This window comes from Pelodiscus sinensis, chromosome 28, assembly GCF_052426305.1.
Source record: "Pelodiscus sinensis isolate ZL-2025 chromosome 28, ASM5242630v1, whole genome shotgun sequence".
Classification (NCBI taxonomy): domain Eukaryota; kingdom Metazoa; phylum Chordata; order Testudines; family Trionychidae; genus Pelodiscus; species Pelodiscus sinensis.
In genome coordinates this window covers 17,031,731-17,044,100 of record NC_143079.1, presented here as the reverse complement: position 1 = coordinate 17,044,100, position 12,370 = coordinate 17,031,731, and the positions used below count along the sequence as shown (strand labels likewise).

At 47.2% G+C, this 12,370-nt stretch overlaps 1 protein-coding gene across 1 annotated transcript; it reads right to left on the bottom strand.

Moving 5' to 3' along the window:
* Positions 1-5,269: 5,269 nt before the first annotated feature.
* PCNA (proliferating cell nuclear antigen) lies at positions 5,270-12,124 on the bottom strand. Its single transcript, XM_006110789.5, has 6 exons — positions 11,808-12,124; positions 11,226-11,323; positions 8,141-8,208; positions 7,444-7,638; positions 5,933-6,056; positions 5,270-5,807 (listed from the first exon to the last, which is right to left on the bottom strand). The coding sequence occupies exons 1-6, from the start codon at positions 12,026-12,028 to the stop codon at positions 5,725-5,727; spliced, it is 789 nt and encodes a 262-aa protein (XP_006110851.1). The 5' UTR covers positions 12,029-12,124; the 3' UTR covers positions 5,270-5,724.
* Positions 12,125-12,370: the final 246 nt, after the last annotated feature.

Below are 12,370 nucleotides of genomic sequence, written 5' to 3'. Positions count from 1 at the left end.
AGGCATTTGACAACCCACCAGTTTCTGAATTTACTATGTTAATCCACAGGACCTTAATTTAAAATGTTTTAAAAATATTTTGTTAGTGTGTTGCTGAAGACTATAAAATCACATCTCTAAAAAATTGTTGTTCTCACAGCTGCCATCGGGCACAGGGGCGCAAGTTTAATAGCACCAAGGCCCCTACATCCTATGCACGGCCCTGGTGATAGCTGTTGGTACCTGCAAACCTTAAAAACTGAAATGCCAGATGGCAAATGAAAAGATCCCAACATTTATTATTTATAAAAAGATCATGATTTTTAGCCCCTCATAATGTTGGGGGGACTTGACTTTTCTGTTAAAACTACCAAGGAATTATTTCTCTCACTAATGCTCCTTTTGTTAACTGCAAAGGGGAAAAGAAATCACAAAATTCAACCTGCCTCAGCAGCATGGCTGTGGGTTGCACCAGAAAGGGAAGTTCAAGGCTAAAACCACTAGCCCTGCTTCATGTGCAGAGAAGGCTGAAATGCTATTAAAGATTACTGCCATAGAAAGGTAGAACCACCCCTGCACTTTGCAGTATTCCAACTCTTACCTCAGCTCCATAGTACAGCATCACCCTTCTCAGTCTGCTTGCCTTAGGTCTATACCCTGAGAGCCTCTGACTGAGCCTTTAAAACAGGCCTGGAAAGGTGATGTAACAGAAGAAAAAGAGGGCCACTGACCTCTGATCCTTTCCGGATTCAGTACATAGTTGCAGACTAGTTGCAGCGTTTGGCTTTGAAATAGTCATTCTGGCAGCTTTCTTAACTCAATGGCTGTAAGCCATTTCTAACAATCTACTGACAATATGACCCACTGTAGTGACTAGCACCTGCACAGCAGGCAGCCAACAGCAGCCACAAGAGGCTAATACAAGTTTGAGAGGCATACACTCTCTAGTGCAGCCACAACTCCTCTCAGCAGTGATGGGAGGGAGGAGGAGGACTCAAACCCCTCCTGGTGCTATCTTACACCACTTCTGCAGACAGGTAGGGCACAATGGTGCAGGTGCAAGGTGAGCTCTCCACCCACCTTGAGGAGGGGGCTGGTCGGGCATGACCTTCAGTTGGGCAGCAGGATTTCAGGAGCTCGATCTCTGGCTTCAGGCACTTAGCCCTAGTTCTGGCTACACAATGGCAGCTGCTGAAACCCAGTTCTGACCATGTGACTCCAGCTTCAGGTCCCCAGCTCCAGCCCTTTGATTGGTGGGCACTAGCCCCAGATCTCCTCCCAGGCTCTGGCAGTGGGAACCAACCCTGGGGGCTGAACTCTGCCCCCCGACTGTAACTGAGCAGTGGCAGACACAGACCCTCCACTCAAGCCATGTGACCCCAGCTCCCAGTGCTGACCCCAGTCCCAGCCATATGGCATGGGCACCATCCCTGGGGGCAGAAGCTGGCTCTGGTGCCAACCACTGACCCTGGTTATGCCACAGTGAACCCCAGCTCTGGCTACATGGCAGCAGGCACTGAGCTCCAGCCATGCAGCCCTAAGCCCCAGCTCTGGGCTCTTGACCACACACCTTTGGCTCTGTCCATGTGGCAGTAGAGCTCACCTCCCCCCACAATCTTCTCAGGCCCCAGCCAGTCTTTCATCTGTTCTGTGGCTTGCTGAGAAAGTATCAACACACAGCACTGTTCACAGTAACATACTAGCCAGCTGGGAGACTGCAATAAGTGGTATTAACACAGGCATCACTTTGCATGCCCTTCCATCTGGCTACTAAATGTGCTACTGTGGAAAGTGCCATTAACATCAATTTTCACAGCATTTTTATTATGAAGTTCTGCAAAAGAACAAACCCCCCCCCAAAACAAAAATACCCCAGCTGTGTCTAGACAGGCAAGTTTTTCCGCAAAATCATCTGCTTTTGCAGAAAAACTTGCCAGCTGTCTACACTGGCTGCTTGAATTTCCGCAAAAGCACTGACGATCTCATGTAAGATTGTCAGTGCTTTTGCGGAAAAACTATGCTGCTCCCGTTCGGGCAAAAGTCTTTTTCCGAAAGACTTTTGTGCAAAAGGGTCAGTGTAGACAGCAGAGATTTGTTTTCCGCAAAAAAGCCCCAATCGCGAAAATGGCGATCGGGGCTTTTTTGCAGAAAAGTGTGTCTAGATTTTGCGGAAAAGCATCCTGCCAATCTAGACACTTTTCCAAAAATGCTTTTAACGGAAAACTTTTCCGCTAAAGCATTTCCGGAAAATCATGCCAGTGTCAACATAGCCCCCCAGTCTAACCTTTAATAACCAATTATTTGGATATGTAGCTATACTATTGGCTTTTTCTCCAGTTAAGTATTTTAGGGGAAAAGTATCAATCTGGACATTGTTGGCTGCAACTCTACAGGCAGTCCCCGACTTACGTGGATCCGACTTATGTCGGATCCCTAGATACGAACGGGGTGAGGCAACTCCCGCACATGCGCAGCAGCATTCCCGGGGCTCGCTCACCTGGGTCCTAGGATCCTCCTCCTCCTTGGGACGGCTCCGACTGGGGTCCCGCAGAGCTGCCGGGCAGAGGAAAAGTGCCTCCCCATACCCGCTGCCCCCCCCACCCTCCTCCCCTGAGCAACAGGCTGCCGAACAGACAAAAGCAGCCTCTCTGCCCCTCCTCCCCTCTATACATGCCGGGCTCCCGGAGCGCAGCAGCGTCCCCGGGGCTCGCTCACCTGGGTCCTAGAATCCACCTCCTCCTCCTCTTCGGCCGGCTCCAACTGGCCTCTGCCTGCAGCAGCTGGCCACAGGGACAGGGATCCCGCAGAGCTGCCGGGCAGAGGAAAAGTGCCTCCCCACGCCCGCTGCCCCCCCCCCCCCCACGGCCTCGCATCCTGCACGCCTCCCCCCTCCCAGCAACAGGCTGCCGAACAGCAGACAAAAGCAGCCTCTCCGCCCCTCCTCCCCCTATACATGCTGGGCTCCCTGGGCAAACAAAGACTCCACCAAAACAAACAAAGTGCTGGCCTCATTGTGTTAGCAAAAAAAGGACCCTCCTCCTAGAACCCTGGGTGGTGTGTGGAAATAAAGCTATTAGCTCAAAGCATGGTGCAGAGCTGTTTGGTATTTGATGAGTTACTCCTTTAGTCCTGAGTTTGTCACAGGGACAGAAATAGATGTGAAATCTTCTGAACAGGGGAACAGACAGCAAAACAAACATTAGAGGGGAGTTAACCTTTCCCTATGCTATCCAAAACTAAAAAAAATGTTTGGCTAGAGTTTCCCCTACAATATGTACCAGTTCCGACTTACATACAAATTCAACTTAAGAACAAACCTACAGTCCCTATCTTGTACGTAACCCGGGGACTGCCTGTATATGGGGCTTTCTGCAGAAATAAGTTTCAAACCACTTGCAGTTTAAGGTAGCAGTGTTGGTTTTAGCATGCTGCTGCCACCTTGTGACTCACTCCTGCTACATCATTCTAGTCAGTCATTTTAGAATGGAGAGGCTGTGTCTAGCCTGGCCAGTTTTTCTGGAAAATCAGCCGCTTTTCCGGAAAAACTTGCCAGCTGTCTACACTGGCTGCTTGAATTTCCGCAAAAGCACTGACTTCCTACTGTAAGAAATCAGTGCTTTTTGAGGAAATACTATGCTGCTCCCGTTCAGGCAAAAGTCCCTTTTGTGCAAAAGGGCCAGTGTAGACAGCTCAGATTTGTTTTCCACAAAAAAGCCCCAATTGCAAAAATGGCGATCGGGGCTTTTTTGCAGAAAAGCACATCTAGAATGGACACTTTTCTGCAAAAAGTGCTTTTGTGGAAAAGCATCCGTGCCAATCTAGACGCTCTTTTCCACAAATGCTTTTAACAGAAAACTTTTGTTAAAAGCATTTGCGGAAAATGCCAGTCTAGACCTAGCCTACATGTTTTAAGCAACTTTTTGGTACCTGAATGGGTTTGGAACACTGGCTACCTCAGATTTAAAAAAAAAAACCCACATTATGTTTGAGGGGTAATAGAGCAGTCTAAGAAATACATTACCCTGTTCCATACACATGTTCTTTCCAAATGTCTCCAATGGTAGTATTTACAGTACTGGGTCATTATTATTCTACTGTGCCATGTACAAATTCTGTCATACACTTGGGGAAACTGACATCCATAGAAAGGGGTAAATTCTTCCAACTTTTGATCCAGTTTTGTATTGAAACTGTGTATACCCTTAGAACAAGCTGGATATTAGACATCTGAAAACCCAGTAAGCTAATAGCATTATGGCTTTTGTTAAAGGGACATTCTATTATCAGTATGAAAATTCAATTGCTGGATTTGTTTCATATACAAATTTGAACTGGCAGCCAAGCCTAGTAGAATGTCATGGAAATTTAGACGAGCTACGATAAAGCTGATGTTGTGAATCTTGTCAAGTGGTTTTGTTTCTATGTGTAGTTGCCTTAAACCAGGGGTGAGAAACCAAAGGCTGGGGGGGAGAAGGGGAGAAGCATGCAGATGCCAGCATGCCTAGGCCTGGCCCCAAGACTGGGAGCTTCTCCCCCTCCCAGCACCGGGGAGTCCACAATGGTGCTCCAGCTCCCCTACTGTCAGGCTAGAGCACACAAAGTTGACTTGCCTGTGACTCACTGGGCTCTGATGTGTGAGAATCTCTCCCCTCAGTCAGGAGCCACCTCACTGAATGGGGTTTTTGCCTTTGCATGATTTTTCTGTGGGTCAGTAGACCCCAGACCAAAAGGTTCCCCCTCCCTGCCTTATCCGAACAGTATCTACAACTGTTACAGTGGGGTTTGCAGGGTCAAGATCACACTGCTACCTATGTTCCAAGGAAGAACCACCATTGTCAGTTGTTCCCTACCTTTGATCTTCCCCATCAAACAACCTGCTCTGAAAGCAAGTCTCAAAATGCAAGTTGTTTACAGGACATCCACTTAGTCCCTTGTCTGATCTTTCTGCTAGATAGCCATCAAATAAGGCACATTTAGTTTCAAACACTGCCAGCCCTGCCCTGCTGGAGCTGATAGTCAGCTGCCACCCTGATAGTCAGGTCTGCATGTAACCATTAACAGTAACCAATAAGCTCGGTCTTACTGTAATATGACTGCCATTATCAGGCATGTCACTGCATCAAGAAGCTGCTAAGTAGAGGTTAGTCACATAAAAGCTTAACTTTGGTATTTTATATTTGACTACATGAAATGTTGTGTATCCCAAAAGGAGCTTAGACATCCTTTAATTTAACCAAAATAGCAACTGTCAGGACTGAGGTCTATTCAGTTCATGCATAGTTCTTCAGGCTAACATTTGAGTAATGTTCTTTATTACCACTTTCACATTTCAATTATATTATAGCTTCCATTTTCAAAATAAGGCAATTGTAAAAGCTGAATGAATTCTTTACATTAGTCAGCCTCAGTGAACTGAAGTTTCACAGGTAGAGCCCAGCCCTCAAGACACTACAGTTTGCATATCTATGTTTCAGTATTGTACTCTTACCACTTGCAACTTCCAAAGGGAATAAAAAAAGCTTAGGTTCTAAAAACAGCATCTAAAAAAGAATGTAATAGACAAATGATCTAGAATAGCAGAGATACAAATATTACAAAGTTGAAAAATATTTACAAAGAAATATCTACAAATATGCCTAACAGCGTTGATTCAATGCTTCAGACTGCTAACTTGCACACTGGCTTTCTTAGAAGAGTTTCAATTCCAACAGCTTTCAGTGGATTTTCCCTTGATTCTAGTGCTCTTTAAGAACCATCCTGTTGATCCTCAATCTTGGGGGCAAGATAGTATTTTAAGTGTCCCATATCAGCAATCTTGTACTCCACAACTGAGGGAGGAGAAAACCCACAAACCAGTTATTCAGAACACTTCCAAACAGTTTATACTTTAAATCACTTAAGATGCGTTGTAATGACAAAGTTGCTTGGAAAAAAACCAGGCAGCATTACTTACCCAGTGGAACATCTGCAGACATACTAAGTGTAACTGTAGGTGACAGTGGTGTGGCTTTGGTAAAAAAATTCAAATACCTCAAAGCAAAAGTGAGCTGCACTGGCTCATTCATCTCTATTGTAACCTAATAGGAAAAAATGTAATCAAATAATTAATTAAGACTAAAATGCTCTTCAAAGCAGGGACAGTGATAAGTAGAGCTATGCAAGTATCCATGTTTCAGTACTGACTTTCTTGGACTGAGTCCTTTGTGTTTTAATTGTGCATAAACGTAGCAAAGCACAAGCAAGGGCACTCATTCACTATTAGTTGCAGCCCTCATGACAGCATTTTCTACAGTTGTCTCCAAACTTTGCCCCTCAGCTCCCATTCATACTTGCTCTCATCTGGAAGCGTTGGGGTACAGGAGTGAGGAGTGCAAGTTTACCCCATCCCAGAGCCTTTTCTTACACCTAGAACTCCCACCCAGAGCTTGCATCCCTGGAACCAACTGGCTGTCAGTGCAGGCACATCTATGTGCTGTGACCCTGGAGGGAGGAGGTCTTCATGTGCCACACTGCTGCCTGCAAGTGCTGCCCCCAGTGGCTAATCCCCAGGCAATAGTAGCTGCTTGGACAGTACTGGGGACCAGGGCAACACAGAACTGCCTTAGATCAAGTTACCACAGTATCTCCCCTTACATACTTCTTGATCTGGAGTCAGAAGTGTGGTCAGTGGTAGATTTAGCAGGTCTTTACTAGACCAGCTAAATGGACCCCTGGGGAATCAATCTCTACTTTTCAATCCCTGATAGTTATCAGGAGCACTGCAGAGTAGTTGGTAAGCCTAGGCTTATCTGGTAGTTGGCTACTTCCTTCCTTATCTTCATATCAGAGGCAGCAAGGAGGGAGGGGAAGCAGGAGCCAATGCTGGGAGAGCAGGCTTAAAAGCCAATTGCCCCCAGCACCACTTCTATGGAACCTGAGAGGCAGCTGTGCAAGGGGCTGCTCCAATAGCTGGGACTCTTCTCTCCTCCTCCTATGGTGAAGCAGCCCCTGTCCACAGCGGGGGTCCCATCTCCCTGCTGGACCAGGTGCAAGCTGGGATTGAGCAAGCCCAGCTCGCACTGGGTCCAGGAGCTACCCCTGCTGTGACACTGGAGTAGCACCTTCCCTTATCGACTAATCATGGAAGTAGTCAATACAGTTGTACTGACTATAGGATTACCTCTTAACATCCTTAGTAAGTATAGACAAGTCCTGAGCATTGCAATTGACAGGCTGGTGACCACAGTTCTACCACAAGAGATCAGATGCCAGCCAAAACACTAGTAGCATTTCCCCTGTCCACTTCTCATTTACCTGTTACCTATGTATTAACTAGGAAAGATCCTACATTTCTGGTCAGTTTTCTAACCCTAGCTAGGCAGGGCTGACTTGAAGCAACTTTATGAAATATTGGCAGAGTTGACTCAACTACCACAAGAGAGACTAGATTCCCCTTATTTTGGAATATTGTCAGATCAAACTTACAGCTTCCTCCTCCTTATCCACATTACTGGTCTGTGATAGCTTGATGTTTCCATTTCCTAGCTCTCCATTAGCAGAAAACTTTACACCATCTTTTGCACAAGAAATGACAACAGCATCTCCAATATGGCTGAGATCTCTGCAGATTCGTGCAAATTCACCAGAAGGCATTTTTACTACACAGCTGTATTCTTGTTCCTGTGAGAAGGAAACTTTAATAAGTGAGTACGAAAGGAACTGCTGGAACCTATATCTAAAGTTTACATTCCTTCTGAGAATGAAATTCTATTTTATCCACTTCAATATTCTCAAGTGCAGTTCTAACCTGAATAAAAACAGTACCTTGTTATCAAGACCCACTTCTGGCATTTTCAGTTTTATTGGCTAATTTTCAAGCAGCTTTTTATCTTGGCCCTGCAATATTAGCAGGTGGATTCTACTTGAGTCCATCCAGCAAGAGACTATATTAGCTAGTGTATCATATTGCAGATTTAAGCCAAAATTACTAAATGCAGAAGCAAGCCTAATGCTTCCACTGACATTGTGAGATCTTTCTTGGAAACAAAGTTTGCCTAGAAATAAAGTTTAGGTAGATTATATTTCCTAATAAGGGTAGCCACAAAACATTTAACAATCAAGTTGTAGACTTACTTTTAAGACCCAGTCATCTAACCTAGGTCAATAGAGGACAATTACTTACAGGAATTCCAAGCTGTTCCACATCCAAATCCATCAACTTCATCTCATAATCAGAAACCTTCTCTTGATCTAAGAACAGACAGACAAGATATTTGACCAGAGGTGTTCTGAAACATTAATAAAGTTAAGATTTTCAGATTTTTGCCCCAGAAGGTTCAAAGAATAGCCTTAATTTGATAAAAAGTTAAATGCTTATTAGTTCCTCCCTTTGGTGCCATTGTGACAATCCCAAATGACAGAAATATCCACTACAATCACCTCAAAATCTAAAGCTAAATAAGGTTAAATAGTGACTAATAATTCAAAGATATGCATATATTTTAATTCTGGAACAGCAAATCAAAGCTATTCTGAAATGCAGAATTACAAGATGTCATTAGTATAATTTAACACAAGGACGGATAAAATCCAGGATTTATTTAAACCAGTCGTCTCCAACCTTTTTAAATTGAAAATGTGATCTTGTGGTTAAGTGCAATGTAAGATTGACCTCAAACCCAAACACCCTGGCCCTCCTTTATTCCTGCCCCTTCTTTGAGGCCCCACCTCTGCTGCACCTCTTCTCCATGGCCTCTCCCTGCTCACTTCATCCCCCTTCTTCTCCAAGCCTCATTCACTTTCATCAGGCTAGGTTAGGGGATTGGTCTTGGGCCAAGAAGTCTTGAGTGTGGGAAGGGAAAAATCTGGCTTAGCCCAGAGTGGGGGGATTGGTGTCCAGGAGGTGCTTTAGGGGGACTCACATCTGGGCAGGAGATTGGATGTAGAAGGAGGTTCAGGGCTGGGACAGGGGGTCAGGAAGCAAGCTCTGGCTGGGCACTGTTGAACTGAGATGGCTTGTGGGTAGTGGAGCAGTGGGCAGGCTGACTCCTGCCCTGGCCTTGCACTACTCCTGAAAGCAGTGGCATGTACAGCAATGGCTCCATGTGCTGCCCTGCGGCAGCTGAGCCCACAGCTTCTACCGGCCACAGTTCCCCATTGCTGACCAATGGGAGCTGCAGGCGTGGAGTCTGCAAGAAAGGCCAGCATGTGGGGACCCCCTGCTCTGCCCCTCAGGCTGCATGTACATGCCAGTCACTTCCAGGAGCAGCAATTTCCATAGGAATAATTAATCGAGTTGTGACCGGTTAGGGGACTCACTACTCAAAGAATTAAATACAAGCATAAGAGAAATGAAAATTATGAATTGCACAGACCAGTCAAAAAACACACTTTGCAAGCTGTAAAAGTAGTAACAACCACTCTCCACATGTGCTGGGTCAGGATATGGGAGTGAGGGATACAGCATGTTTGTGAGCATGTCAGACACTCAGCATGTGAACACTGACAGATTTGCATTGCTAAACTCTCCATTCCCTTCTGTGTGAAGATAGGGTACAGAAGTGGGGGGGGAGGAGGGACACCCTGACATCAGTGCCCCCTTCTCCCTCCAATGCCCTGCACAGCAAGCAGGAGGCTCCAAAGGGGCAGGCAGCTCCAAGACAGAGGGCAGGAGCAGTGTGACAGTGGGTGGAGGGGCAACTAAAGTGCCAGTACTTGATAGCTTCCTGGCCAAACCAGTCAGGATTACCTGTTAGAGGCTCCAAGATCTATCCATAGATCCTGATCTACTGATTGAAACCAAATTTCTTTGATAAAATGCTTTGAAGAACAGACCCATCTAGAGATAGTTGTAATTAAGATACATTATAGCTCAAAGATCTCATCATGGAATAATGATTATACATTTTAATATTATAGTATGAGAATATATAAATGTAATGGTTAAGAAAAGTTTTGTAAATGAGTTCCAATAGTTCCTGAATTAGGGACCCAATCTAAGGGTGTTCCAGAGACGTATGCATAGATTTTAGGTTATCTTCCTATCTACCCAATAGGACTCAGTGATCAGTCTAGAACAGGCCTGGGCAAAATACAACCCGCCAAGCCACCAGATCTGGCCCATGGAGGTGGTGGGGAGCCCCAAGCAGGCTCTCTTGCTTGCTGCTCAGAAAACACAGCTGTGGGGTGTTTCCTCTTTGCATCTGGAGGGAAGATTCAGAGGCTGCTCCCACCCCCAGCACAATCTTATTTGCCAGTTTCTAGAGAGAAACTGGCCAGCGGGAGTTGCTTGTTTGAACAACAGGCAGCTACCTTCCTGCTTGCTCGCTCAGGCACATGGCTGGCTTGTTTGGCTGCTAACTGGTAAGTCTCCTGGCCAGAACCTATCCCACATACATCCATACCCCCTTCTCCCAGGCTATGTCTACACTATAGTCTTTTCGGAAAAACAGCAGTTTAAAAAAAACCAACTTCACTTGCACCCACACACCAATTGTGTTTTCAAAAGAGATCAGGAGGGGTTTTTCCAACATTGGTAAAGCCTCTTTCCACAAGAAGCCTTTTTTCTGAACGAGCTCTCCAGAAAAAGGCGTGTACAGACAGGGAAGAGGCAGTTTTCAAAAGAAGAGGAAAAAGCACAGGTGCCCTGGTGGCCACTCTGTCTATAAGTCACAGCTTAAATGCAAGATAGCATCCAGTGCAAGATAACATACAATCAATGAGGTCATATCCCCAAATCCTATACCCCAGTTCCTTCCCTAGGTCATAACTCCCTCCCAGACTGCATTCTCCCTTCTGCACCCAACCTCCATTCCAGACCTCACACCTCCTCCATGGAAGAGTGCAGCCCTCAACCACTTTCCAAAATCTTAGAATGAATCCTGTATAAAAAATGATGGGCCATCCCTGGTCTAGAAGATACCATCACAGATGCTTAGTTTTGCAATTCTCAAACTGTGGCTTTATCTCCAGAGATAGCATACTTGTTCACAGCAAGAATGTTTTTAAATAAATAGTATATAGAAATGAAACAAAACAGACCGCAGCCCTATTGTCCCTCTGCAAGTCTGTGAGCACAGAGTCAATCCCTTATCGCTCTCTAAAAGAGGCAAGTTTCAAAAAGTTCAATGAACAGAAAATTATTGGGAGCAGAATAGATCTGGACAAGGAGAGAAACATATGAAGGGAAATTGTCAGGCATTCCCATCTCAAGTGAATTACAGTAGCATTAATATGTTAATAAAAAAGAATGGGTTTGAGATATTTACTTGGTGCCTCAAATACCAGAGCCAGCGTATCAGCATTGTCCTCTGCTCTGAGCGTGATTATGTCTTCATTGCCAGCACACTTCAGTATTTTGGACATACTAAGAAAGAAAGAATTTGAAGGGATTTATTTGCAATACAGGGAGCTGCGTCCCAGCCACCCATTTCACACAGCGGCCCCCGGTGCAGGATTTCCACACGAGCCTGGGAAGGGAGATGAGCGCGAGTGACAGGGGAGCAGAGGAACAGCTCCAGGTGCTGCTGAACCTGCCCGCCCCCAGGCCACGACGCGGCGGTGGGGGGGGGGGGAGGAGGAGAGCGCGCACGCTGACAAGCCGTAACTGGGCGCCATGGGGCGGACCCCACTAGCCACAGGCCCGTAGCCTCAGCGCCCCTCCCCCACGTGCAACTTTCCCGCCAGCGAGGCCGGGCGCAGCGCGCCAGCGCCGAAGTGACGTCACCTCCGCCGACAAGCCCGCGCGCGCGACAGAAAAGGCGCCAGACTGGCGGCCGACAGGAGGGGCTCGAGCCACCCCGGGCGCGGGGATGCCGCGCGCCCCGCCTCAGGGGCCGCAGCCCCGCTACCTGGCCAGGTTGACGCCCATGGCGATGTTGCGGTCGCAGCGGTAGGTGTCGAAGCCCTCGGAGCGCAGCGTGAGCTGCACCAGCGAGACGTGCGACGAGTCCATGCTCTGCAGGCTGATGCCGCCCGAGCCCAGGTCCCAGCAGGCCTCGGTGATCAGGTCCTTGAGCGCCTCCAGCACCCGCTTCAGCACCGAGCCCTGCACCAGCCGCGCCTCGAACATCCTGTCGCCGCGCTCAGCCGCTCCACAGAGACCCCCCGAGTGCCTCCACTGCGCGCCAACGGCCTCTTATAGCGCCGCTGCCCTCGCCTCCCGACCCCGCCCACTCGGCGCTCTCCACCAATCATACTCGAGTCACCGCCGGAAGCCCCGCCCTCAGGGCGCCTCGAACACCAATCAACGCCTCCATGATAACCGGTAGTCCTGCCCCTGAAGAAGGGCTCTCGGCTAATCCTAGAACAGCGGAAATCCCGCCCCATGCCTGTTGCTGGCCAATCATGACGTCGCCCTACGTCTCTTCATGAGCTAACACAAACATAGGAGCGTCGGCCCGTCGCTTACTGT

Excerpts from the sequence above, each read along its gene's own strand:
- PCNA (XM_006110789.5), bottom strand. The coding sequence starts at position 12,028 with ATGTTCGAGGCGCGGCTGGTGCAGGGCTCGGTGCTGAAGCGGGTGCTG. Across the intron at positions 7,639-8,140 it reads TGGAACAGCTTGGAATTCCT|GAACAAGAATACAGCTGTGT; the intron begins GTAAGTAATTGT and ends TCCTTCTCACAG. Across the intron at positions 5,808-5,932 it reads GTCTGCAGATGTTCCACTGG|TTGTGGAGTACAAGATTGCT; the intron begins GTAAGTAATGCT and ends CTCCTCCCTCAG.